The following is a 27149-nucleotide window of genomic DNA, read 5'->3' as shown; positions in this document are numbered from 1 at the left end:
TTTGAAAATGTATACCAGTGTTTATTTAGAATCCCTTCTATTTTATTAGGGACAGAAACAGCAATTTTTCCAGCCAGATTAAAAGAGCTCTCCATACAAGTAAGTTAACCATTCATTTGATTGTCATCCACTGGGGATATTTTGGGTCCTCGGTATGGATTCAAATGAGAAGTGACTGGTTCCCAGCAGTTCATTTGCATCCGCCCAGACAAAGAGCTTCTGTGGGGAGGAGGGCGGCTGTTGTCCTGGCTGGCTGCTTTCAGTGCTCCGAAGATCTCAGCAGCTGTGTCCCCAGCATCAGGCCGCTGGGCAGGAGTTGATACTCACGGCCCCACTGACCAGGGCTGCTTTACTGAAGCTCACCGGGCGCCCGTCCATCACGAAGTGCCGGATGCAGCCTGTGAAGGGTTTGCTGGGGGCCAAGTGGGGTGTCAGCAGAGATTCTGAAAAGAGAAAAAATAAAAACAAAAACTGCATTGGAGGTATTCCAAGCCCAAACATTCCAAAATTGCTCAGATCATCAAAATAACGTACCCGTCAGCAGTGGGGTATACTTAGATAATTGACTGTCAGGCACATCGTGTTTTTGAAGCAACATGAACACATGGCAGTTTTATTTTTATTTATTTTATTTTATTTTTAGGTTTTTTTGAGGTAGGGTCTCACTCTAGCTCAGGCTGACCTGGAATTCACTATGTTGTCTCACGGTGGCCTTGAACTCACAGTGATCCTCCTGCCTCTGCCTCCTGAGTGCTGGGATTAAAGGTGTGTGATACCATGCCCGGCTCACATGGCACTTTTAATGTTCTGTCCTCTTCTCACGATCACTACCACTGTATATGCAGCTGTCTTCCAAGGACGAAGTTTACCATTTACACAGGAAGCCTGAGCAGTGACTTTTCATGTCTACCTATGCTTTAAGAGTTAATTCCTCCAGGATACTTATTTTCTTAGTTTTTGCTGAGGAGGGAATAAATTTTAGCTTCCACATTGTTTCTGGACAGAGTTGCTGTTTTTGTTTAATTTGTATATTACCCTTTACCCTCAAGCCTCTACTTTTTTGCCAAGCTTATAGAATATAATGAGAAAATAATGAATTCAAATGAGGTAAAATTTAATTTTCCTGAGCTCAGGGCTTAAGAACTATGAACAGAGAAGTGATAACTAGTGTCATTTTGCATGAGCACAGGTGCTGTGTAGTATGTCAAGGGAACTTTCTCCTCTTATTGTAATTAGGCATCGAGAAGAAACCTTATGTTTATTAATCATACAGACACAATTAATGTGTTGGGATGATAGAAGCAATGTAATTTAAAGCAATTTAGAAAGCTTATAAATATCATGAAATTAAAATCCATTTAGTCAGAGCTCATTATTGTATACAAACAGCTATGTGAGCAGTGGCAGAAAAAAGATAGAAAGCACTTAGAAATTTGTAACTCAGGAAAGAATGTAAAACAGGACAGCATATTAAACTGCAAGCATCTGTAATGCATTTTCTTTTAAAAATATTTTATTTACTTATTTGAGAAACAAATAGAAAGAGAGAGAGAGAGAGAAAGAGAGAGGGAGAGAGAGAATGAGTATGGGTGCACTAGAGCTTCTTGCCATTATAAGCAAACTCCAGACGCATGTGCCACTTTGTGCTTTAAATGGAACTGGGAAGCTGAACCCAGGCCATCAGGCTTTGCAAACAAGTGCCTTCCAGCACTAAGCCATCTCTCCAGCCCTGTAATACATTTTCTAAACAATGTAGAATAAGGTTATGCAGAATTTATGTTGAGAATAGATGATGAAAATAGCATCTCATATTTAGAATAGTAATCATAGTTTTAGATTAGGAAGGGGTCCAAGAGCTCAGTTCCATTATTTGTGTGATAAGAATGACTGCTTTGCCACCGGGATAAAAAATGAGTGACATGCATGTTCTCTCTCATATGTGGATCCTAGCTACAAATGTTTAGACTTGTGTGTGAGTTGGAATAAAAAATTAGTAGCAGAGGTCAGCATGCTAGAAAAGGACTTTAAGGGAGGGAGGAGAGGGAAGGACTTAAGAGGATGGCATAGTATATGTCAGTAGAAGAACAGAGTACTAGGAATGGAATGGCCGAGCAAGGTCAGGGGAAGAGACTGAGGAAAAGGGTTGGGGGAGGGTTAATCAAAATTCAAGATATGAATAAGCCATATGCAAACTACTTTTTTGGATTATGGCACACCCAGAGCTATAGACTGTTACTAGAAAAATTGACGTAACAAGGAGGGGATATACCTTATAGTTCATTGTTGGCCAGGGAGGTCCCTGTTACCCCCAAAACATTATAGGGCATTGCCAACGCTCTTGGTTTCTCAAGACCCTATTGCTGAAGGCTCCATATGCCTGGGCTGCAAGGTCATTGAGAAATCAGGCAGAGGCTGAGCTGAAAACCTCCTCCCTGTAGACCAGCTGACAGAAAGCTGGAAAAAGCTGCACTGCATGCAGCCCTATGGGAGACAGAAGTCATCAGCAGTGAAAACAGTGGACACTGAAAGCCTCAAGTTTGGCCAGACAACCAAATAGATGCAATAGTGGCATGTCTGTTATGGGAGAAACCAACTATTCTCTAATTGGGCTTGAGGTCTGCTTTATGGGAGGGGACAAATGCCTGGTACTGAAAACCTAACTGGGGAGGTCATGAGCATTAGGAGTGTCACACCATCTGTTTGGAGGATATTTAAAAGGAGAGAGGGAGAGACAGAAGGGAAGGAGTGAGCACAGGAGCCAGTATGTGTGTAAATATGACAAAGACTGGGCTAAATAAACTGTCCTGGATGCCAGTTCTCATGTGTCCTTTTATCCTTTGAGAAATAGTACAAGGCTCAACATGTTTGTTCCTTTAAACATACTTTTATTATTTAGATATTTAGATATTTTCTTTGTGTGTGTGTTGGTCAGAGGATAACTTTGAAGTGCCTGTACCCTGCCTTCATTGAGACAAGCTCTTGTTGCTGCAAATGAACTGTCAGACTGGGAACCCACATCAGAGGAACTGGCCCAGGAGTTTCAGATTGGCATTTTGTATCTGTCTTTTGGCTGTCAGGCTTTGTCATCTTCTAACTGCAGAACCAGCACCCCCCCCCCCCCACACACACACACCAGCCCTTGTTTCACTGGCAGTGCTGGGATAACAATAAAATTTAGAGACTCACTGCTTTTTCCCAGTATGGAAATACATGGCTTAGGGAATTTTATGGAAGAGGAAGCAGAAAGATTGTCAGAGCCACAAGTTGGGACACTATGCACAGAGACATTGCCTCTTCCCCATAACTGACAGCCTTCCCTACAATGAATGACCCACAATCCCCATGGGGATGACTGGCATCCCCAATGAGGAGAGTCTCTTTGGAGGGAGGGTAGGGATGAGGGAAAGGATGGTACTAACATGTGCTGTTTACATAATGAGTAAGCCCATAACTAATAAAAAAAAAAGTTTTAAGTTATGAGGATACATGAAGCAATTATTTTTTTAAAAAAATATTTATTGATTGATTTGGCAGAGAAAGAGGGAAAGAATGGGCAAGCCAGGGCCTCCAGCCATTGCAAACAAACTCCAGATGCATGTGCCCCCTTGTGCATCTGGCTAACGTGGGTCCTGGGGAATTGAACCTGGGTCCTTTGGCTTTGCAAGTAAATGCCTTAACTGCTAAGCCATCCCTCCATCCCATGAAGCAATTCTTAGTATCATAACAATAAAAATTCTGATGGCTTACTTTTTGGTATTTGGAACTTTGTTCTTTTTGTTATGCTTACCTGGAACACCTCCAACAAACACAGGCTCTCTGTGATCAACTGGCTTTGGGTTCAGGGGCCCAACCACGTGGTTCACTTCAGAATCGACATCCAACTGAACCACATTTGAATCTCTGATCACTGAAATAAGAGGGCAATAACTGGTTGTACATGACACTGATTAACTTTCACATGCAAGAGTCTAATTCATTATAATAATGATGACCCCTGGGATAAACCCCACACTTTATTTTTTATTACTGCAGCGCCAGTGATATAGCTGTGCAGAGCTGAGCATTGCTGTGACCTCATCCTGAGGAAAGGAGGATATTTACAATACACTTGTGCTTGGCTTTGCTCCAGTCAGGTAGCAGGGAAATCATGCCCCAACACTACTTTGGCAGCTTTCATATTTTCAAATCACTTGTGAATTCAAAGTATATATTTTAGAATGATGACACTCAATTGTTTTGCTTGGTGACTTCTAGACTCATCCATCATATAAGTTACAACATCTGCCAGGTCATTATTTGGTATGCAAGCTGACCTTCCTGAAGGACACCGTGAAACTTGTTTTCTCACCTGTAATTCTGTGCCATCTGCCATCACAGAGACTCTGCTTGGGGCCTACTGAGGTAGAAAAATCTCTGATGCCATTGTTGACTTTCACTGTGACCTGTACAAGATAGGATGTGATATAATTAGGCATTTCTCCTCATCATGATAATATTGAATTTCTTAATTTATCACAGAGAAGCAATACTATTAACAAACCCACACATATTAGCTTTGCGATTTGAACACAAGGGGTCTCTCTTTGATAGGCAATGGAAATAGTTTAAATTAGCCATGCTTCTTGGAGAAAGAATAGAATGATTACATGTAATTTATACTGCATATATTTATACAAAACAGGTTAAAATACTGGTGTGGACCACAAACTTTTCAGATCCCACTGACTGGGTCCCATTTTTTGTACTTTCGGCCTCAGTTTTCTCATATGTAAAATGAATGGTAATACTCCACACAGCCTTGAGATAATGAGGTTTTATGAATTCTCTCATATAAACAACTTAGAACAGGACACAACACCTAGTTAAGTTCCATGTGAGAATTGTGTGTGTGTGTGTATGTGCGAAAAGAGAAGAGAGAGAAGGAGAGAGAGAGATGCTCATGATTTAAATCAAGTTCTTGCACAGGCTAAATTGTTATTGCGATATGATTTAAAAGAATGTGTTAGAGCTGGAGAGATGGCTTAGCAGTTAAACGCTTGCCTGTGAAGCCTAAGGACACATGTTCGAGGCTCGGTTCCCCAGGACCCACGTTAGCCAGATGCACAAGGGGGCGCACGCATCTGGAGTTCGTTTGCCGTGGGTGGAGGCCCTGGCGCCCATTCTCTCTCTTTCTCTCTCTGTCTATCTGCCCCTTTCTCTGTTACTCAAATAAAAATAAACAATTAAAAAAAAAAGAATGTGTAAGAACATAAGTAAAGCCTATTTATATTAAGCTTGAGACACTGTGGAAGTATGTCTTTTCCTTGACATTTATTTGAATATCTTCATGAGTAGTCTTCAGATATATTTTAGGGTAAAAGTGGTATTTAACCATAATTACAAATGTCTAGTAACGGAGATAATATACATACACAAACATATGAACATATATCTCTGCCAAGCATATAAATATTTAGAAGCATGTTTTGGTATTTGTTGATGTTGATAATTATGTGAAGTTTTGCCTTCCATTTTTGCTGAGAAAAGTTCTCTCCTTTTTGTTTTATTTTGATTATTTATTTGTAAGAAGTGACAGAGAAAGACAGAGTTGTCATTATAAATGAGCTCCAGACACATATGTCACTTTGTGTATCTGTGGGTTCTGGAGAATCAAACCCAGGCTATCAGGCTTTTCAAGCAAGCACCTTTTCCCCCTCAATTTTTATTAACATTTTCCATGATTATAAAAAATATCCCATGGTAATACCCTCCCCCCCCCACTTTCCCCTTTGAAATTCCATTCTCCATCATATTCCCTCCCCATCTCAATCATTGTACTTACATATATACAATACCAACCTATTAAGTACCCTCCTCCCTCTCCCAATTCATTTTATAAATAGTTTTTTAAAATTATTTATTTGTAAGCAGAAAGAGGCCGAGAGAATTGGAGTGCCAAGGCCTCTAGCCACTGAAAATGAACCCCAGATGCAAGCACCACTTTGTGCATCTGGCTTTATGTGGTACTAGGGAATTGAACCTGACTTGTTAGGCTTGGAGGGCAAGTGCCTTAACCACTAGGCCATCACTCCAACCCCTCTCTCCTAATTGTTAAACTTTCTGCTGTTATTGATGCCTTTTTTTTGTAGCACTGCCACAGTTTCATGGCTCTGTTCTGATCAAACAAATCTCAGTACACGAGTGTGAGTCCAAATGTTGTGCACATTTAATTTTTATTTATTTAATTGAGGGGGGTGGAGAATGGGTACACCAGGGCCTCTAGCCACTGCAAATGAATTCCAGATGCATGTGTCACCATGTGCATCTGGCTTATGTGGGTCCTAGGGAATTGAACCTGGGTCTTCAGGCTTCACAGGCAAGTTACTTAACTGCTAAGCCATCTCTCTACCTCTATTGCACACATTTAAATTTTACGTTACGACCTTCTTACTTTTGCGCCAGTTAGAAGGAAATTAATTGATAAAATAACTTTGTGAAATGAATCTGCTGCATCAGATCAGAATTCAAGGTTAGATGAAGATGACTTAAAGTTTTTTAAGACCCTACCTGCCCATTTTTCATGTGGACATTGAGGTATTCGCCACTGACACTGTGGCCATGGACAAGGGTCCCAGAACTGCTTCTGGGACGAACTTCAAATGCAATTTCAAACTTCAGTCCGATGTTGAAGGACTCATCTGTGGAGAGAAGTACTATAAACTCCCAGGAGTAGCAGCAAATATCTTGTAATTCTGCATGCATTTCTTTTTTTAAAAATACTTTTTGTTCATTTACTTATTTATTTATTTGAGAGCGACAGACACAGAGAGAAAGACAGATAGAGGGAGAGAGAGAGAATGGGCGCGCCAGGGCTTCCAGCCTCTGCAGACGAACTCCAGATGCATGTGACCCCTTGTGCATCTGGCTAACGTGGGACCTGGGGAACCGAGCCTCGATCCAGGGTCCTTAGGCTTCACAGGCAAGTGTTTAACCGCTAAGCCATCTCTCCCTGCAAGCATTTCTTAAAGAGTAAGTAGAACTGGCATTTTCCATGCCCAGCTCACCATGAAAAACTGTGTGAGGAGCTAAGCTACCTAACATGCCGGGCTGCGCTCCTCTCTCACGTGCTGTGAGAGTTCAGGGGAGCAGCACTATGCTCTACCACAGGAGTGAGGAAGGCAGGGAAATCCAGACGAGGATGGGAGTGGACTTGGGGAGTCCTGTGAAGGTCAGTGTGCCTGGATGGTTCTGCAAGGGGAGAAGGGGGAAATGATATGTGTTGGGGGGTGGGCTAGCCACACCTGGAAGGGCTGTGGTACTCCAGTGCAAGGCAGACTTTATTTTCTGGTTATTGAGTAAGGGGTCTGCACTGGTTGGATCTGAATTTTAGATAGTTCTTATATGAAAAAATCACTGGTGCTAATATTTCGTAGCTGTTACTATGGTGATCTGAGACAATGTCATTAGGAACTGCTGTGTCCACTGTGAAAGGCTCATCTCAACATGGGCACTTTAACAGTATCCGCTTGAGAGCTCTGCTCAAAAATCACCTTAAGGGCTGGAGAGATGGCTTAGTGGTTAAAGCGCTTCCCTGTGAAGCCTAAGGACCCCGGTTCGAGGCTCGGTTCCCCAGGTCCCATGTTAGCCAGATGCACAAGGGGGCGCACGCATCTGGAGTTCGTTTGCAGAGGCTGGAAGCCCTGGCGCGCCCATTCTCTCTCTCTCCCTCTATCTGTCTTTCTCTCTGTGTCTGTCGTTCTCAAATAAATAAAAATTAAAAAAAAAAAATCACCTTAAGCCGGGCGTGGTGGCACACGCCTTTAATCCCAGCACTCGGGAGGCAGAGGTAGGAGGATCACCATGAGTTCAAGGCCACCCTGAGACTACAGAGTTAATTCCAGGTCAGCCTGGACCAGAGTGAGACCCTACCTCAAAAAAAAAAAAAAAATCACCTTAATTTTTTTCCCCAATGTTAGTTAATATTTGTAGACTAGAACATAAATCATACGGTTGGCTATATATTTCAAGCTGCCCAAACTTTTAGAGCTTTTAATCACTGAAATTCATCAGGCTAAGAAATGTGAGTATAGGTTACGGTTGGAGCAAAGGGTGGGGTAGGCAAAGAAAGGTAGATAAAATCCTGGAGTAGAGAAAACAGAAAATAGCATATACTTCTGGTTATGTTATTGGATGTGGGTGGTTGCTTAAGAAAATGATCTTGGCTACATTATAATTTCTTTTCTTTTTTTAAAAGATTATTTATTTATTTATTAGCGAGAAAGAGAGAGAGAATGGGCACGCTATGGCCTCTAGCCACTGCAAAGGAACTCCAGACGCATGTGCCACCTTGCGCCTCTGTCTTATGTGGGACATGGAGAATCGAACCTGGGTCCTTAGGCTTTGCAGGCATGCACCTTAACTGCTAAGCCATCTCTCCAGCCCTACATTATGATTCCTTTATTAGGTGTTGTACTAAATACTTTTTAGGTCCTATAAGAGAGGTTGGGACATTAAGCAAAAATAATGCCTTATGTTTACAGAATGTTCATTGCAATGGGTTGAATAGTGGTTATGTGTAGTCTGTAAGGATTTCCTTTGATTTCAGCACTATCATACTCCATCATCTGGCGCAGGGACTACCATACAACAGACGTGTTCAATGATGAGCAAGACAAGCATGGTTGATGTAGTAGTTACTTTTTCATTCCTGGGACAAAGTATCTGACAAAAATCAGTTCAAGGGAGGAGAGGCAAGTTAGTCCATCAGGGCGGGGAAGGCAGGAGGCAGAGGTAGTCACATTTAGCCCACAGGGAGGAAGCAGAGAGCAATGAGTGTAAGTGTTCAGCTAGCCTTCTCCTTTCTATACAGTCCAGAACCCTGGCCCATGGACTGGTGCTTCCAGTAGGTCTTCCCACCTCAATTAACTTAATCCAGATAATCCCTCAAAGGTGGTTCCAGGTCTCATCAAGTTGACCATCAATATCAACCATCACAGCTGAGCAGAATCAAAACTCAGAGATAAGATTTCTGGAGGACAGTGTTGTCTGCTGGGGCTGAAGGGGAGCAGGAGGAGGAAGTGGAACTTGTCTTAGTGGGGACAGCAGTCTGTGGTAACACAGGAAAACAGAGGAGCAAGGTGGTCAAGAGCTGCCAGAGACCGAGTCACAGAACAGCACATGGAGTTCTCAGGAGCCATGATGGTCAGCATCTAGAAGCTTGGCAGCTGTGGAAAAGCTCTGGTTATGGAGAATGAACAGGGATGGGGTGCAGCATATTTGGTTGGGAGCAGTAGAAGGGAAGAATGGTGTCCTTGTGGAAAGAGGTCATCTTCTAGGGATAAACTTGGCATCATGAACTTTGGTCTGATATTTTCTGTTAGCCAGGATGATTTATAAAGACAAGAGGTTTCTTTGGATCACAGTTCTGGAGACTGGAAAGTCTAGGAGAATGGTGCCAGCCTTCTGTGAGGGCCTTACTGAAGATGTTGAAGGACACATGGATATGTGTGCAGGGAGAAAGAGAGAGAGAGAGCTTGAGGAGAGGTGTCAGCCTTTCTTTATAAAAACCTACTCGGCCAGTGGGTGACCAGTCCAGTCCCTGCTGAGTGAGAACACTCTACATGAGTTCCCTCTTGCAGACCCCAGTACCTCTCAATGCTGTCACACTGCAGAAGAAGCCTTAGCATGAGCTTAGGTGGGGACAAAACATAGTCAAACTCCAGCAGTCACATTACCTAAAACCACATATCCTCCTTCTGTTGAAAAGTAAGTTCCTGTTTCCATGGGTCCTTCAAAACAAGGGGTCACACTGAACGTTTGAGAAGCAGAGGGGATGGAGGCCCCGTTGAGCTGGAGATCGCTGAGGCAGCCGCTGAAACTGTAGACTGAGTTGATCTGGAAGATGAAGACAGTTCTTAACATCCACTCTCTCAGCACTCACAAATGTGCCCCCAGGAAACAAATGGGAGGGGTTGAGTCTTGAGAAGAACCAAGTCATTGCTTTCTTATTTTAGCTAGCTGAGCGATCACTACTTTTTCAAGAAGTTACTAGTTCTTTAAAGCAGGAATATTGTACTTGATAGCATCAGCTTGTAATAATTACGCTATGGAAATCTCTCCCTATACCATGAAAAATAAGTTGCAGCTATGGTTTTCAAGTTGAATTTTAAAAGTATTATAGTTTGTTTTCCTCCAAGAATGTCACCTGGGCCCAAGGCCACTAATGTTGGTGAAAGCTACCAAAGATCAACAGTAAAGGGATTGTGCTTCTAGCTTCATTAGCTGGTCACGCAGTTAGGAATTTATCACACTATAAGACATGGCCACTGTAGAGAGCCGATTTCATCCTGTCCTTAGAAATCATTAGAAAAAGATTGGCATGAAATTATGACTGCTTCCTTTAAACCTGATAATAATGTCAATTACCTTTAAAATCTGCATATGTTAATGAGTCCTAGAAATGTAATGTTATCACTTGGCGATAACTTTGAGTCAATATTTGTGTTAAGAAAACTTACATCCTTTAATATATTCCTTTTAGTGCCAAATATTTTTAAAAGTGCAATACTTTTCATTTTTAAATTATAAAAATATTTTTTACTATAGTTTACCTATACTTCTCCTTGTACCCATATTCCTTGAACAATTCCATATTATATGTGTGAAATTCTAAAGGAATTATGCCAGGCGTGGTGGTGCACGCCTTTAATCCCAGCACTCGGGAGGCAGAGGTAGGTAGACCTCCATGAATTTGAGGCCACCCTGAGACTACATAGTTAATTCCAGGTCAGCATGGACCAGAGAGACCCTACCTTGAAAGAAAACAAAAAATAAAAAAAGGGATTATATCCATAAGGTGACCTGAAACATTTGTTTCACTCAATAATAGAATGACCAGTCTTCTGGTTTTTCTGTCACTTGACATTAAAAGTACAGGCATTTACAGAAATAGTAAAATGCCCTTGTGATATCTCTTTCTTGATAATTTAGACCTCTGAAATGTTTTTCATTTCGCCTCTATCTTAAATCAAAAGATGATTCTTGACTTTGTATCACCCTGGGGCAGGCAGAGAGCCTGAAGGCTAATATTCACTTTGATGTTCCATGTCCAGCAAAACTAAGCCTTACTTTTGCTGGCATCCTAGTCTGTAAAATGAGGGTTTGGATTCAGGGATCTCTGGCTCTAAGGTCAGTGGCTCTGCCTTGCCATGCTTGGCTTACCTGAACATTTTTCACAGCCCTTCCAGGAGCCACTCCTCCCAAGTAAATAGGACCCTTAATTTTCCAGGTGGCAGCAGTTGGAGGAAGACTTTCTTCTAGGACTCGCAGACCATCAATGATGAGCCGGCCACTGCTCTTTTCACGAATAAATATTACCTGGGTAGAGAGAAGGAATATAGAGTATTTGAGCTATGTTCCAAGACTGCGGAAAGAAAGGTCGTCTCTCTTCCCAGCCCTGCTATTGCAATGTTGTGGGGAAGCTGCAGGAAGTTCATGAAGTGGACCTATGTCTTAAGGTCAGAACTTTCATTTCTTCTTCTTCTTAGGCATCTATCTAGTTTTTGGAATGTCAGGAACTTTGTCTTTTGGCTCTGTTTTTATTGAACAACATATGTCTCTTGTGACTGTCTCTAGGCCTTCTTGCTCTACATGCACAGGTGTGTGTTTTCTGGCTCACTATGGGCTTACCACTTCATGGCGAAAATAATCCATATATATTCTGATCTCTAGATAGAATTACTTATAGCCAGCACTGCTTGTATTTAGCAGCCTCCTCTGTGGAGTTCTTCTTGGTTGGCCAGCCTACATGTCTCTTCTCTCTCAGACCTCACACAACACATTGTGATATGACTTGCATTGCTCATTTTTGCCGTCCTCATTTACTTGTTACTTCAGTATTTAGTGCTGTCCTTAAGACAGTCTGTCTTCCTCAATGGTTTCTTCCCTCTGTAATTTCCACAGCCTAGTGTATAAGGCATTCAGTAATGACACTGAGAATTATGAAGCTGGGGTTGGAGCTTGCTCAATGGTTAAAGGCACTTGCTTGCAAAGCCTGGCAGTCCAGGGTTTGATTCCCCAGTACCCACATAAACTCAGATGCACAAAGTGGCACATATATGTGGAGTTCATTTGCAGTGGCTAGAGACTCAGTCTCCTTTCTTCTCTCTCTCATGCTCTCTTCCTTTCTTCTCTCTCAAAATAAATAAATCTTTTTTTTTAAATCACAAAGTGGTACTTTGCAGTGATAGGAGGTCCCCTGACATCATCATTCTTTCTCTCTCATAAATAAATAACTATTAAAACAAGAAAATTATGAACCCATTAGCAGTGGGGAAAGGTAAATGAAAAATCAGTAGAAACCAAACATCAACTTAAGTTGGTTACTGATCTTTTGGTTAAAACAATTTCACTCAGTCTGAAATCATTTTTTTAAATGTGCTTCAAGATTTTTGAAAGTAAGGAATTAATAACTTCATCAAACTGAACTCTAAGCAGAATTTTAAGAAGACTATTTCTCCGGGGACCAGTAGTAAAGAATTGGTACCAGGCTCTTGGACAATGGCCAGTATTTGCTGGCAATGTTATTCTCTGAGTTCAGCTTACATCATGCCATAGTCCATCATTGTATTTCTCCTGACTTCTAATCTTCAGCTTCTTGTGGCCAACATTGAACATGAAGACCAGGCGACCATGGGCTAGGAACAAAGTCATGAAGTCATTCTCTTCTTGATCCGAGACATAGAAAATCATCCCATGGGAAGAACGTGTTTTTAGACGGATGGAAAACTGAGGTCTGGCCAAGAGAAGAAAAGAAGAGAAAAGAAAAAACCAGAAAAGCTTACTGTAGGTAAACTGAGACCAAGATCATCTTTAACTTCTCAGAACAGTATGAGGAAGAATAAATAGCTATTCTACTTAATCACAAGAAACTTTACTTCTAATTATCTTTTACTATTAATTAATGAATATCTGCAAGCAAGGACACTTCAAAATGTAAATTCTTCTCTACTTCCTTCTACATCAAAACTGTGGACCACATTTAATAAAGTTTTGTCGTGGCAATGAGTTATTGTGTCTTGCCTTGAAAATTAGTAAACACTAAAAATCTATATATTAAATTAGCTCATCTGTATGGGTAAGATGCTAGTGAGTAATTAATAAAAATAGAGAAATTTACATAGGGAAATACTGTTTGGATATGATGCAAATTAAAGTTTTTTTCCCACTGAAAAAGAAATAGGTGAATATCATATGCTATACACATCTACCCAAGAGGATGGAAAATATTTGTGTGAAGAAACCTTTCTAGAACATATGGGTGAGATATAGTCATTAAGTTTACTTTTGGCTTGGTTACCTCTAAGTTCTTCTGAAGAGAAGACACTGATTCTATTATGTAAGTAGGCTTCTAAGCTGAAGGCATATGAATACAGGTACCTATATGTGGAATTCTGATTACTTAAGTTGTAAGAATGAATCTTCAAGTAATATTAAGTAGCTGGGGATTGTGAAATACAGGGAAGAGTGTGAGACAACTAGAGAGCCATCAAAATACAAGTGCATTTGTGCTTTCACTATCTTTCAGTAACTAGGAATTTGGATGCAGTCCCATTTATGATCTGAAAGCCATCTGTGTGAAGGAGGAATGGTAATATCAAGCCAGGTAATCATTTGAAACCTGCCCCATCTGATTTCCCTTGATTAAGATGTCTTTTTCTTTTTCATCAAATGTGGCACATTCCTGAGAAAACGCATTTGAGGATTATGCCACAGAGAGCATCCTTTCATGGGAAGCATGAATCATGTACTTTTTAGTATATATTTGAACAAGTAATAGGATGAAGCTGGCTCAGAAAGGAAAGATAGGGGGGAAAAATGGCCAGGGCAGATCACAGTATTAAGTTTCTGAAGTATCGTGTGCTTTTTACCTTTCACCAAAATCTCCTTTTGGATGTTCGAACTCTTGGCGGCTGTTGGCTGTCCCTCCATACTGGTAGGCGTGCTCGATTGCTCGAGGGCTGTTGGAAAGGTGGCAGAGAGAGTCTCTGGGAGCATTCTGCTCTAGGAACTTCAGACCAACAGGGTCCCATGAAGGAGAATCTTTAGTTTTCTCTCCCTGTAACAACAGGAAACAAGCGAAACTGAGAGATAAAAGGGATGAAGCTAACAGCAAAACTAAAAGTGCGATGGCTTCACTCTTAATAGCGATGTACTAAGGTGGACATTATGCATACATTTTCCAGTCATTTAGTAGGCTCCTCTCTCGTTCCCCTTTCTGGCCATAAGCAAGTGATATCTACAGTAACATCATGGCACAATGACATGCCCAAAACGCTGGCCTGCAATTGTAAGGCACAGTGAGGCTGAAGCTACAGAGATAACTGCTGTGTCATTTCAACCAAGTGCAAATCTTAAATGATAGAGAGAAATGAACAAGTTGGCAATAAGGGAACCATGAAGGAATTAATTCCTCATATAGGCAGCAATATCATATTATACACATTACATTTATATATGTTATGCAAAAGTCCTCAAAATACCTAGCAATCTTCAAAATCTTTAAGACTATTTTTGGCGACAGGACATATGCAAAATTTGATATAACAGAATGAATATTGAGCAACTCTTAAGCTTTTAAACATTGTTCCATACAAATTGCTCTGCTGAGGGCAAAATGTAATGTTGTGAAAATACAGGCTAATATTTAACGACCATTTAGTCATATTTTCTGAAACAAACAGGCAAATAAATCCAAGGATTTAATCATTCATTCACATATTCAAGCAGACATTTGTTGAATGTTGAATTTGTAGAAGAGGAGGGGAAAGAAATTTTGTTTCATGCCTCCGATAGGTGGTACATGTTGGTACATTGTGGGGAATAGGAAGGTGAGAAATGATGACTGATATTTAAGGAACTGGCAATCAATTAGAAAAAACAATTTATTTATTTATTTATTTATTTTTTAAATTGATCTTTTTTTTTTTAATTTTTATTTATTTGAGAGCGACAGACACAGAGAGAAAGACATAGAGGGAGAGAGAGAGAATGGGCACGCCAGGGCTTCCAGCCTCTGCAAACGAACTCCAGACGCGTGCGCCCCCTTGTGCATCTGGCTAATGTGGGACCCGGGGAACTGAGCCTCGAACCGGGGTCCTTAGGCTTCACAGGCAAGTGCTTAACCGCTAAGCCATCTCTCCAGCCCGAAAAAACAATTTATTAAAAGAAACAAAATCAGATGGTGACAGACAGAAAGGAGGTTTTTTAATTGAGTTTTTCAAGGTAGGGTCTCACTGTAGCCCAGGTTTACCTGGAATTCACTATGAAGTCTTGGGCTGGCCTTGAACTCACAGAAATCCTCCTACCACCACCTCTTGAATGCTGGGATTAAAGGTGTGTGCCATCACACCTGACAGAGAACAGGCATGCCAGGACCTCTATCCCCTGCAAACCAACTCCAGCTGCCTGCACCACTTTGTGCACATGGCTTTATGTGGGCCCTGGGGAAAAACAATTTTGGCTGAGGATTACTGAGTGGGCAGGAACTCTGATGAGACCTGGGCCAGGGTAAAAGAATGGACATCAGCGCATGTCAAGATTGCATCACAAAGGGCAGGCAAAGTGGCTCAGCAGTTAAAGGCACTTGTTTGCACAGCCTGACAGACCAGTACCCATATAAGCCAAGAGGCACAAAGTAGCCCATGCATCTAGAGTCTGTTTGCAATGGCAAGAAGCCCTGTTGCGCCTGTATTTTGTCTGTCTTTTTCTCTCTCAAATAAAAATATTTAAAAAAAATATCACAGAAGGATAGGGAGTGTTATATTGAAAGAATGTGAAGTGATGAGGGGTGTCATTTGTAATTATACCAAATAATGTGCATGCTAAGAGTAAATGAATGACTTTTAGGAGTCAGAAATGGATTTTTAAAACTCAATATTTTGATGAGGGAGCAGGTATAGCTGATATCTACCTGTACATGTAGTCAGTGAAGTATAAAAGTTGAGAAAAGAAGGGAAAACAAACTTTAATAATTTTTATGAATATAACAAAAGTGTGAAACCATTACATGAAAGCAAATGATGTTAACAGGTATAGTACCAAACACACGTATTATGCATATAAATACTCCAGAACAGAGAACTTCTAACTACCTGCCATGAAGACTGATCAAGAAGCACGAGGAAACAGCTGACTCTAAGTGCTTCTCTGGGAACTAGAGCTGAGACTACAAAGCTGGTAAGCAGAAACATCTGCTTTACAGGAACCCTGTCTCTCACATGTATAACTTGTTAGCCAGGGCTGTGTCCATGGAACGGCTGATCTATAGGAACCCTGTCACTCGTGTGCATACTTTGAAGCCAGAGTTGTGTGCATTGAACATGAAGGCCAGCATTATCTTTTACCTTTTTGTTCTGACTTGCTTTAGGCTTTGAGGAATTTTTCCCTTTCTTGTAAAGAAGAAACAGTGGCGAAGACTCGATTGGACACTCATATAGTGAAGTGTGGACCTTTTCAGAGTATCGCTGGAAATCTTCAACCTCCACATCTCTATCCAACCTGTGTTTGGAAGAAAGGGGAAATAACTCTAAAAAATAGTCTTCAGAAGTATATAACAAAATCCATGGCAAAAACTCTGGCAGTGAACATGCATTTGTGTGCATACACACACGTTTGATGAGTCCTTACTTGTCTTAACAAGAGCCCTTAATATTTATCACTCAGCTCGTTAACATTTATGTGCCCAGCAACACGCATGAGGACTGTGAGGAACAGCTTTTCCTTCACCACACAGTGAATGACTAGGACTGTGTGTTGCTTAGTTTGAATTAAATTCCTTCCTTGCTTTCAGATTTCTGAGGTCTAAGAACCCCTGTTGTCTTTGGTAATGGCCTAGATTAATGGCTTTAAAGTTATGTATAAAATTAAGGCAATTTCCTTAAACTTTGAACAAGGTTTTTTTTTTTTTTGTTTCTATAAGGTATAACAATAATTATAGCATGTAAATATAGTCTAACATTAATAACAAAAATAATTACGTCTAATATATCTAGCTTGCCATATACCAGATGCTGTGCACGGCGCCTAACGTGTGCTATCTCTGCATTCCTTTTGACAAGCTACCAAGCAGTCACTGTTGTTATCTGCATTTTGCAGGTGAAGAAATGAAGGCTCACCTAGCTACAGCCATGTAGATATTAAAAAGCAAATGACTTGACTTATAATCTCAAGTGTGTCATTTGTTGAAGCACATAAACTTTTCATTATTACCCTGTATGCCTCTGACATTGCATAGTTGTAAATATTTCCACAATTGTCTTGATCTTTCTTAATCGTGGAGATTCATTAGTAATAAAATGTTATACCTGGTGAAGTAGGCATTACTTATGCATCCAGTGAAATTAGCATATTGGGGACTGATGGGGGATCCTCCAAAGTAAAACTTCTTCTCACTTGCTGGCGTCTGCTCGGCTTTCCCTTTGGTGGGGTTCTTGCTCCCCAGTCTGCTTTGATCTACTATCAGCTCGTATCTGCAAAACAAAGAGCTTCTTCACACAGGGCAGCACAGCCACCAGGCACCTCAGCTCCTCTCCAAAGTGAGCGAGCAGGTTTCCTATGGGAGTGAAATGGCACATCTCCTCAATGAAAAGACAGGCTTCATGAAAATTACTGAGTATTTCTGAATGCAAGAAAGTCTCTCCAAATCAACATAGGACTTGAAACCCACAGGGCAAGATTGTCTGAGCGGAGACCACAGAACATATCTAATGGTGATCATTTTATCACAGTTGCAGAGGACCATTTTCATTGCAGAGTACATCGGATGGTTGATCTTTCTCAGAAATAGAATCTAGAGAAAGCCCATTGCTGTTTACTGGTGACAGGCTCTTTCCACAGACGACGGGGACAGACCAGAAGCACTCTACAACACAGGTTAACTTCCTAGTTCAAAAACTTTATTACGAAAGGGAAATTCTGTATTACATATTTTAAAAATAAAGTTAGAGACTTTAAAATATTGCCATAATTCTACCACCCTTTCTTGTTCCATCAAAATCTAAGTAATCCAGGTCAGCCTAGGCTAGAGTGAGACCTTACCTTGAAAACCAAAATAAATAAATAAGTAAAAATAAAAATCTAAGCAAGACCAATGTTGGCTAAGAGGCTTCCATGTTGTTGGAGACGAGGAGATGAGCCCTGAACAGATCTTTGCCCTGAAATAACCTCTGCCCTGAGATAACTTCTGCCCTGAGCAACTTCCGACCTTTCCTCATCCCCCCACCCTGCCATACCTAACTGATTCCATCCCCTCACCCCTGCCTGGCGACTGCAGAGATGTGAGAACTATACCGGGAATTCTTAGAATAACTGCAAACTGTCCTAGGCCAAAGGCCAAGAAGATTCTGTAACTTTCCACCACCTGCCTCCTCCAGCCCCCCCTCACCCAAGACCCTAACCCTAACCCTTAAAAAGGCCGCTGTGGCTCAATAAAATTGGACTCTTGACAAGTGTACATTTGCTTGAGTCCCTTCCTCTCTCTCGCCCATCTTATTTCAGGTTGGGGTCCTCCTCGCCCCCATGAATAACGAGGTCCCGCGGGTCGGGACACATGTAACCCACTGCACCCCTTTCACTAAGTAGCCTGAGGAAGTATGGCTGCATACAGGTGACAACTGAGCCCCTTACTGGAAAAAAAAAAAAAAACAACCTTATATTTCTGTTAAGCCACTTTTTGGTGATTTATTTGGCATGCTTTGAATATTAATAGCAATTGTGGGGAAGAAGTTAAGTTATTCTGGCCACCACTTTTTGGAACCCCAGAAAAGCAACAGAATAGCCCAAGATCCATGGCTGGCACCTGACAGAATCGCATCCTGTAAACCAGGACCCGTGGTGGAAGGACAGGAAGTCAGGAGCTGTACCTTGTAGGTGAGACAGAGGCAATGACAAAGTGGGCCAGCCCGTCATTGTACTGCTTATCTGGTGACTTAACCTTGATGCCCTTTACGTCCATAACGACAGTGCCGTTGTCCAGTGAAATGGAAAAGACGTCTGACTGAAATGCAAGCACAAGTGTTTAATTAGAAAGTCCAGCGAGGCAAAAATGTTTTCAGCATTTACTTAATGACATTGCTTAAAGGAAAAACAGCAGGCAGAAAATCTGCCTGTAAGGTCATTTCCATATGAACATCACCACCAACAGTAGTAGCTCAACCCTTTTGATTACAGTGGCTGAAAATAAGAAGCTGTCGAGAGTTCAGCAATGATGGGACTTTTTTTGTCATGCAGTCCAAGGCCCAGGGAATGCTGTGGAAGTGGGGGTGCAAAGAATGTAAGAGCCGGAGGTTGAGGTTGGGAGGAGTCCTGTGGGACACTATCCTGTGATCTTGAAGCAGAGGTTCAAGTCATGTACACTATTGAGCTCTTCATTTTGACATAGATGAGGGAGGTGGACATACACACACACACACACACACACACACACACACACACACACACACAAAGAATGAGACCAAAATAGAATAGGACTACTTAGAGAGAGGAAGGGGTGCAGTGGAATAGGAGCAGAGGAGGGCAACAAGAGAATTTGTGAGGGTATTATGGTCAAATTATAGTATGTTCACCTATTAAAAATTCCCAATAAAAATATTGAAAAAGTAGACACATTTCAGTGGACCAAAGATACCTCTATATTTTGAACTGAAAAATTTTGGTAATTTTGTTATGCCATGAGATTTCTCAGACTCCATGATTTTCATAACCTAGACATTTCTGCCATATAGTTTACATTTAATCTCTTTGAAAAGATAATATTTCAACCTTCTGCAAGAAGTAGATAGATGATGAGGCAAGAGTTAAATTTCTATTTGGCTTTTTAAATGCTTCAGCATTTTCGTCTAGAGAATCAGAAGTGTCAAAAAGCAGAAGTTATTTCTTCTGAATTTGCTTACTGCTTGTTTTAAAATATTGGCAAGTGATAATCTTGCTTCTCTTTCCTTATATGGGCACCAGCTTCTAAAGTCATCCCTCAGTCCACAGACCTCTTGAATTATATCCAAAACTAAGCTTACTCTCTGTGGAAAAAAGCTATTTAACTAACCAGGGTAATTGGAGTTAAGTTTGGAGGTGAGGCAGAAGTCCTACACTCTGCTTTCCATATAGCGCCACAGACGCCACTGTATGAAATTAAATTGAATAAAAAAGTGAGGATCAAGTACAAGTACAAATAGAGTTGCATTCAAATATTATCTTATGACCCACCCACCAGTGTGTGTCCTAGCAGTGACCTTGTCAGAAACATGTCAGGTAGTCAGGTAGATTATAATATCACCAAACCTCTACAGATCTGATCTATCCATCCATCCATCCATCCATCCATCCATCCATCCATCCATCCATCCATCCACCCACCCACCCACCTACCTTCCTTCCTTGCTTCCTTCCTTCCTTCCTTCCTTCTTTCCTTTCTTCTTTCTTCCCTTCCTTCTTCCCTCCTCCCTTCCCTCCCTCACTCTCTCTCTCTATTACCTATCTATCTGTCTGTCTATCTATCTATCTATCTATCTATCTATCTATCTATCTATCTTTTGAGTAATGAGGAATGAACCCAAGGTTTTTTTACATGTTAGGTAAGCACTCTACTACTGAGCTACATACCTAGTCCTTTATTTTTATTTTATTTTATTTTATTTTTATTTTTATTTATTTTTTTTTTTTTTGAGGTAGAGTTTCACTCTAGTCCAAGCTGACCTGGAATTCACTATGTAGTCTCAGGGTGGCCTTGAACTCAAGGTGATCCTCCTACCTCTGCCTCCCAAGTGCTGGGATTAAAGGCGTGCACCACCACGCCAGGCTCCAGCCCTTTATTCCTTTTTTCTTTTCCTTTATTCTTGAAATAACAGTTTTGTAAGCTGAGCTTGAGAATTCTGTAGTAAATTCAAGGAACAGAAGTATGTATGTTCTTTTAAGTTTGCAAATTAAATCAGAAATGTGTTTTTTCTTAACATGCAAGCAGAGGTATTAATGCCTTATTTTTTGTCCCATTGATGCTTTTGGCAGATTGGTGATAAATGTGGACAAAGCAATGTAAACTATTTAAGACAAAATATGCAAGAATAAGGAGGCCAATTACAGTGAACTACTGTTTTCAAAAAATTTCAAGCATGATGCAGAAATATTCTTCTTTATGAAGATATTAAATTAGATCTAATAGATTCTAAATTTGAAGGCAGCAGACATGAGCAAAAATGATGTTTGCAAAATCTGTGTCCACTGTAATATAAATGAAAAATATTTGAGATTTCTTTATGATAAAGTTACAGGTATTGCTAATACTACTGTGTTCTGTTGTATTCAAAATAGAAGAACCTGTTAAGTTTCAGTTAGAGAAGATAAAAATATAATTTTTATATCTGTATTTACAGACCCCTTGGATTCTATTAATTCCAAGGTGTGGGTCTATACATGCCATATTCAGAACTCCTGACATATAACATGTATATAATACATTTTGATGTCTAAAATGGGACATTCCATTCTCTGTGTATACATAAGTCAAAACTGGAATAAAAGTTCACTTTTAGCATATATACAATGTATCTATATTAAACATAGTTTATTGACAAATAACTTCTTTGAGACAAACAGGTTTTTTTGGGGGGGGGCGGTTAGCTATTTGCCTTAAAGAAGTTTCCTCAGAGAATACAGCACTTACCCCTGAAGCACAGTAGAAAAGCAAACCATCTGGCTGTAATGTCCGAAAGTTAAAACCTCCTTCAAAGCCTTCAAAGAAAGAGATTTTCTGACTTGAAGCAATGAAACTTTGTCCACTGAAATACGCTCTGCGAGATATCTGCATGACAACAAAAAAAGTGAGAATACAGTAGTTTTGGTAATTATCAATTTTGTACTGTCATTTTTTTCATGCACAAAGGGTCTTGTCTATTAGTTTCTCTGTTAGTTTGTTTTCGCTTGGTTTATGCGGAATTCAGGAATGCCAGCCTTCCTGATGCATTCGTCCAGCAGCTGAGTTTCCACTTCTTTATGACCCCCACCCTGAGTGGTCAATGCCATTCAAGCAGCCTCTCTGGGCTTCAGTGCCCCTCCTACGGAAAACTGGAGCATCTGCCCAGGCCACCGAGGAGCCCCACAAGCCTTTCTCGTGGATGAGTTTCCTTTCTGCTGGCAGAGGAAAGGAGTCTGAGGTGTGCTCAGGACTCCAGAGAAACTGCAAAGGGCTTTTTCAGCTGCTGCAAGTTTTGTGTCTACTTAGTAAAAGGCTCTTGATGGAATGGTACTTACGAGAGAGTCTTCTGGGCACCCGTAACCCACTCCTAGGGTTTCTGGCTGCTCCAGTAAGTTGAAATCTTTCTTCTGGAACTGGAAACCCTTCATGCAGCCTCTGTAGTTGATATCTAGGGGAAGATGTGCTCGCAGGGTCCTGGAAGAGACATCAGCCAGCTGCTGGAGTTACCCTGTAAGAGCATGCTAGAGAGTTCCGGCTGACTTCCAGGTGCTCGTGAAATCATTACAACTGCTCATATCCTCACACTTCCTGTGTACACAGCAATGTCTAACCTGTGTCTACAGGAGACTTTGTTCCTTTTTTTTGTTGGTTTTGTTTTTCAAGGTAGAGTTTCACTCTAGCCCAGGCTGACCTGGAATTCACTATGTAGTCTCAGGGTGGCCTCAAACATGCAGCAATCCTCCTTCCTCTGCCTCCAAGTGCTGGGATTAAAGGCATGTGCCACCACGCCTGGCGAGACTTTGTTTCTTTAAAAGTTATTTTTATTTTACTTATTTGATTGGGAGAGAAAGAACGGATATGCGTCAGGGTCTCTTGCTGTTGCAAATGAACTCCTGATGCATATGCCACTTTGTGTATCTAGCTTTACATGGGCTCTGGGGAATTGAGCCCAGGCCAGCAGGCTTTGCCAGTGAGCACTTTAACCTCTGAGCCATCTCTTCAGGCTGAAGACTTTGTTTTGAGTCAAACAACTTGTTTACTTCCTTATAGTTTTCAAGTTTCTTTGATTTCTTTGTAACAATCAAGTAAGATGTTTGAAATTGCTAATATTTGCCTTTTAGAGATTATTATGGGATTCGCCAGGTATGGCGGTGCATGCCCAGCAGTTGGGAAGCAGAGGTAGGAGGATCACCATGAGTTCAAGGCCAACCTGAGACCACGTGAATTCCAGGTCAGCCTGGGCTTAACAAAAAGATAATTATAGGGATAAATCATAGGGAACTGATGTATTACAAATCAGAAAAAATCAACTCTTAGCAATTTAATAGAAATTAGAAAATAAATTATTCTTTTGTGTAAAAAGTGTCAAGTTAGGATATGAACTCAGGTCTTCAAAAGACCACCAGTGGGCTTGGTCTCGCTTGCAACATACCATAACCAAGGAAAGATTAGAGTCATGTTTTAGAGAATGTTGGGTTGCTGGATTGATAGGAAAGTAAAAATTCTTTATCCCTTTGATCAGGAATGGCATTCTTGCTCAGTACTGTGCCTCTAGCACCTATCACGCTTGTTACAGAGGAAGTGCCTGGGAACATGCTATTGGATACCGAATGACTGTGAAGGTGGTTTTGATTAAATCACAACAGCTTCAGTGTATCTTAGATGAACACAGGCCAAACTACCCGCCCTGCTGTGTTCTCCTTCCACAAGATCACAGCTGGGGGCTGTGCTAATTGGCAGATCGGGGTGTACACAATGACAAACTTCGTGGTTAAACATACCACACAGCACAGCCGAAGGACTGAAGAGAGTGTTTATGTGGAAAGGGAACTTGGGGAGCTTTCTTTAGACAAGAAAAGCATGTGGCGTGGGATGGATCTGCCTCAAGATAAGTAAGAGCTTTCTCATAACTGAAGTCATTAAAATAGAGTTTTGCCTTCTGAGATAATCACATATGCATTTCTTAATTTGTTCAAATATTTAGGGCCAAATGAAAGGATATTCTCTACTGGATGAGGGGCTGGATGCCATCAGCAATTCTCATCTAACTTGGGGAATTTTATTATTTAACTTTTTTCTTTTGCTTGTGTAGGCATGCTTGTATGTGGGTGAACTCACATGTGTGCATGCACATGTGTATGTGGGTGAAAGCACATACGGAGACCAGAGGGCACCACTGTGAGGACTTCCTCAGTTGCTGTCTACCTACCTCATTGTTTGAGACACGGCCTACTGCCAAACCTAGAGCCCACTGGCTCACATGGATGAGGTAGCTGGTAAGGCCCCCAGTATTGGGATTAGAGGCACAAACCACCAGGACTAGCAGCGAGTTTTATTTTTTATTTTATTTTATTTATTTATTTACAAGCAGAGAGAGAGAGAGAGAGATGGAAGAGAGACAGGCAGAGAGAGATGGGCATGCCAGGTCTTCCAGCCGCTGTACACAGATTCCAGATGCTTGTTTCACTTTGTGCATCTGGCTTTCCATGGGTACAGGGGAATCAAACTCAGGTTGTTAGGCTTTTCAGGCAAGTGCCTTAACCACTATTGCATTTCTCCAGCATGAGTTTTATTTTTTAAGATTGGGCCCTGATGCCAGAACAGTTCAAACTGTAAGAGAGTGGTTACAGGCACCTGTATTTATAAAGCTCTCCAGCTTATCTGGCTGAGAATTATTGTTCTAGGTCATATTACAAATGCCTTTATTTTAAAAATACTTTTATTTATTTGCAAGGAGAGATACAGAGAGAGAGAGAATATGAATGGGCACACCAGGGCCTCTAGCCACTGCAAATGAACTCCAGATGCGTGCACCACTTTGTCCATCTGGCTTTACATGGATACTGGGGAATTGAATCTGGTTGTTAGGCTATGCCGGCAATTGCCTTAACCACTGAGCCATGTCTGTAGCTCTAAAATTGCCTTTAAGTTTTAAGGATCTCTAACTGACCTCAATAAGAAAGCTAAATTTTTGAATACACTACAATATTGTGTCAGTGTATATAAACCACACTCCCTTGGATAACCTCAAAAATTTGTGTACTCAAAAAAAAAAAAAAAAAAGCCAGGCATGGTGGTGCATGCCTTTAATCCCAGCACTCGGGAGGCAGAGGTAGGAGGATCGCCATGAGTTCAAGGCCATCCTGAGACTACCTAGTGAATTCCAGGTTAGCCTGAACTAGCGTGAAACCCTACCTCGAAAAACAAACAAAAAAAAAAACAAAAAAAAAAATTGTATACGTTTAGATACATACTGCTGAAGAGTTAAAAATAGGTTTGAAGAGTAAAACAAGAGGAGACTGATGTGTGTGGGTTTATCTTCACAGAATATGTATGCTCTTTTTTCCTCTTGTTGAATAATAGCACATATTAGACTTTGTTTCCAAAGCAATGCTGCAGTTAAAGAATTCTATACATTTCAAGCATGACATTCCAACTTAATGAGGACATAAGAAGTGGCTGTAGAGAACTTGTCATTCTTGATACATAGCAAGTGCTCCGTGAAGGTGTCTACACTGTACAGGTATGTAAAGTAGCAAGTAGGAGGGAGCCAATACCTGTCATCAGACCTCTCTTGAGACTTGAATAATCACTAACAACACACAACTATTCACCAGAAAAGCCTTACCTGGACTGTAAGATTTCCGGAGGAGCCCCTCCAATGTAGATATCTGTGAAAGGCATTTTCATCTTTTCATTATCCATGCTCTTGACATGTCGTCTATCAACTACCAAAATCATTTTCTTGTCATTATGGTAAATGATTGAGATCTGGGAGAAATGATGTATAGGAAACTTTGGTCAGCAGTTTAAAAATTAGTCTTTTGAAGACTTGAATATGTTTTAAGTATTCTGGCTCTAATGGCTGGACGTCCATGATTTTGTGCATGCTTGTGTTCATAAGACGGGGAACCGAGTTTCCTTTTGGATTCAGACACGCTAATTCTTGCTCTCTCAAGGAGGAGTTCACCTTTCCTAGGGGAACATGCCTGTGTGGAGAAGAAGCTGCCTAGACAAAATTTTTCTGTGAGATCTATTTATTTTATTATTTTCTCCCTCTCTCCTGAGGTGACTTGGCAAGGCACTATAAGACACTATCTTCTTTAAAAAAACAGCTTGGAATATAAGGTATATCTGTCATTATAAAGGCTACAATACTTACTTTACATAATCTGATAAACTTGGATCTAAATAAACACCTATCATATAAACCACCCCATCAAGTTGATGGTACCTAATATTTCCCATACTTTCCTTGCATCCCTTTGCTTTTGTGTACACACACGTGTGCTAAGCATGTTTAACATGAAGTTTACCCTCTTAACAACAAATACACATTGTCTTCTGTGGTACTAAGGATGGAACCTGGGTCTCATGCAAGTGCTCTGCCGTTGAATTACATGCCCAGCAACAAATACAAGTTATTATTATGATGGCACCATGTTACTCAGCAGAGCTCTAGAATTTAGTTAACTGTATACCCACTGAACAGATGATTTTCCCTCTCCTCCAGCCCCTGGAGAATACTTTACTCCTATGTAGGGGCTCTCTGCATTATAGGCTATGTGTTCCCAGGTGTCATTTTGGTGACTGAACCCAGGCCTCAGACTTTTGCAAGCAAGCTCCTTTATCCACTGAGCCACCTCTCTAGTCCCCACTAATTCTTTTATTAGAAATGTCAACATGACAAAACCATCCATGCTCTAGAGGCAAATATTTTCTTGGGATTGAATGGATTCAATGCCTGTTCTTCACATGTGAAAATGTCCATTTTAACTACTGTCCTGCCTATTTCATTTAACCTCTAAGTCAGATGAATGGAATGAAGTGCAAAAACCAAAACCACCCCAACTACAATGATTATACCTCATGGTATTTTGCATCATTAATCTGAGCTTTTTTCAACGTGTCTTCAAGATGCACAGGGCCATTGCTGAATCCGAAGTCATAGAACACGTGTAGGTAGCCACTGCGCATTTCCAAGCTGAAAAACATACTCTGTAGAGAGAAAGAAGCCATGAGATGGGAGCATCCACTGTTACAGAAATAGTTTCACATTTAATTGGATTTGAGAAATAGCACTATATTTTATTTTATTTATATTCTTTATTACTAAAATGATTTGAAGATTAGGGAAGTCTCATGAAATTCTTATTATAAAATAAAATGACAACTGCTTCCATGTCAGCAGCCATTGCTTATGTTT

General features: G+C 40.8%; 1 protein-coding gene across 2 annotated transcripts in view; it reads right to left on the bottom strand.

Moving 5' to 3' along the window:
• The window catches only part of Lama4 (laminin subunit alpha 4), a 153352-nt gene continuing 126203 nt past the window's right edge, over positions 1-27149 (bottom strand). For both annotated transcript variants that reach the window (XM_045154001.1, XM_045154002.1), the window contains exons 24-38: positions 26810-26941; positions 25572-25714; positions 22279-22417; positions 21692-21829; positions 18900-19033; positions 17343-17507; positions 16383-16536; positions 13908-14095; positions 12583-12772; positions 11200-11355; positions 9714-9873; positions 6547-6677; positions 4349-4442; positions 3788-3907; positions 1-443 (exon numbers count right to left, since the gene is read on the bottom strand). In XM_045154001.1, the coding sequence (XP_045009936.1) occupies positions 298-443; positions 3788-3907; positions 4349-4442; positions 6547-6677; positions 9714-9873; positions 11200-11355; positions 12583-12772; positions 13908-14095; positions 16383-16536; positions 17343-17507; positions 18900-19033; positions 21692-21829; positions 22279-22417; positions 25572-25714; positions 26810-26941 (2190 nt within the window). In that variant the 3' untranslated portion in view covers positions 1-297. The remainder of the gene's footprint in view (positions 444-3787; positions 3908-4348; positions 4443-6546; positions 6678-9713; positions 9874-11199; positions 11356-12582; positions 12773-13907; positions 14096-16382; positions 16537-17342; positions 17508-18899; positions 19034-21691; positions 21830-22278; positions 22418-25571; positions 25715-26809; positions 26942-27149) is intronic.

Source organism: Jaculus jaculus, chromosome 7 (genome assembly GCF_020740685.1).
Source record: "Jaculus jaculus isolate mJacJac1 chromosome 7, mJacJac1.mat.Y.cur, whole genome shotgun sequence".
NCBI classification, from domain to species: domain Eukaryota; kingdom Metazoa; phylum Chordata; class Mammalia; order Rodentia; family Dipodidae; genus Jaculus; species Jaculus jaculus.
Note: the sequence above shows the minus strand (reverse complement) of the source record. Positions and strands in the feature narration are given on the sequence as shown.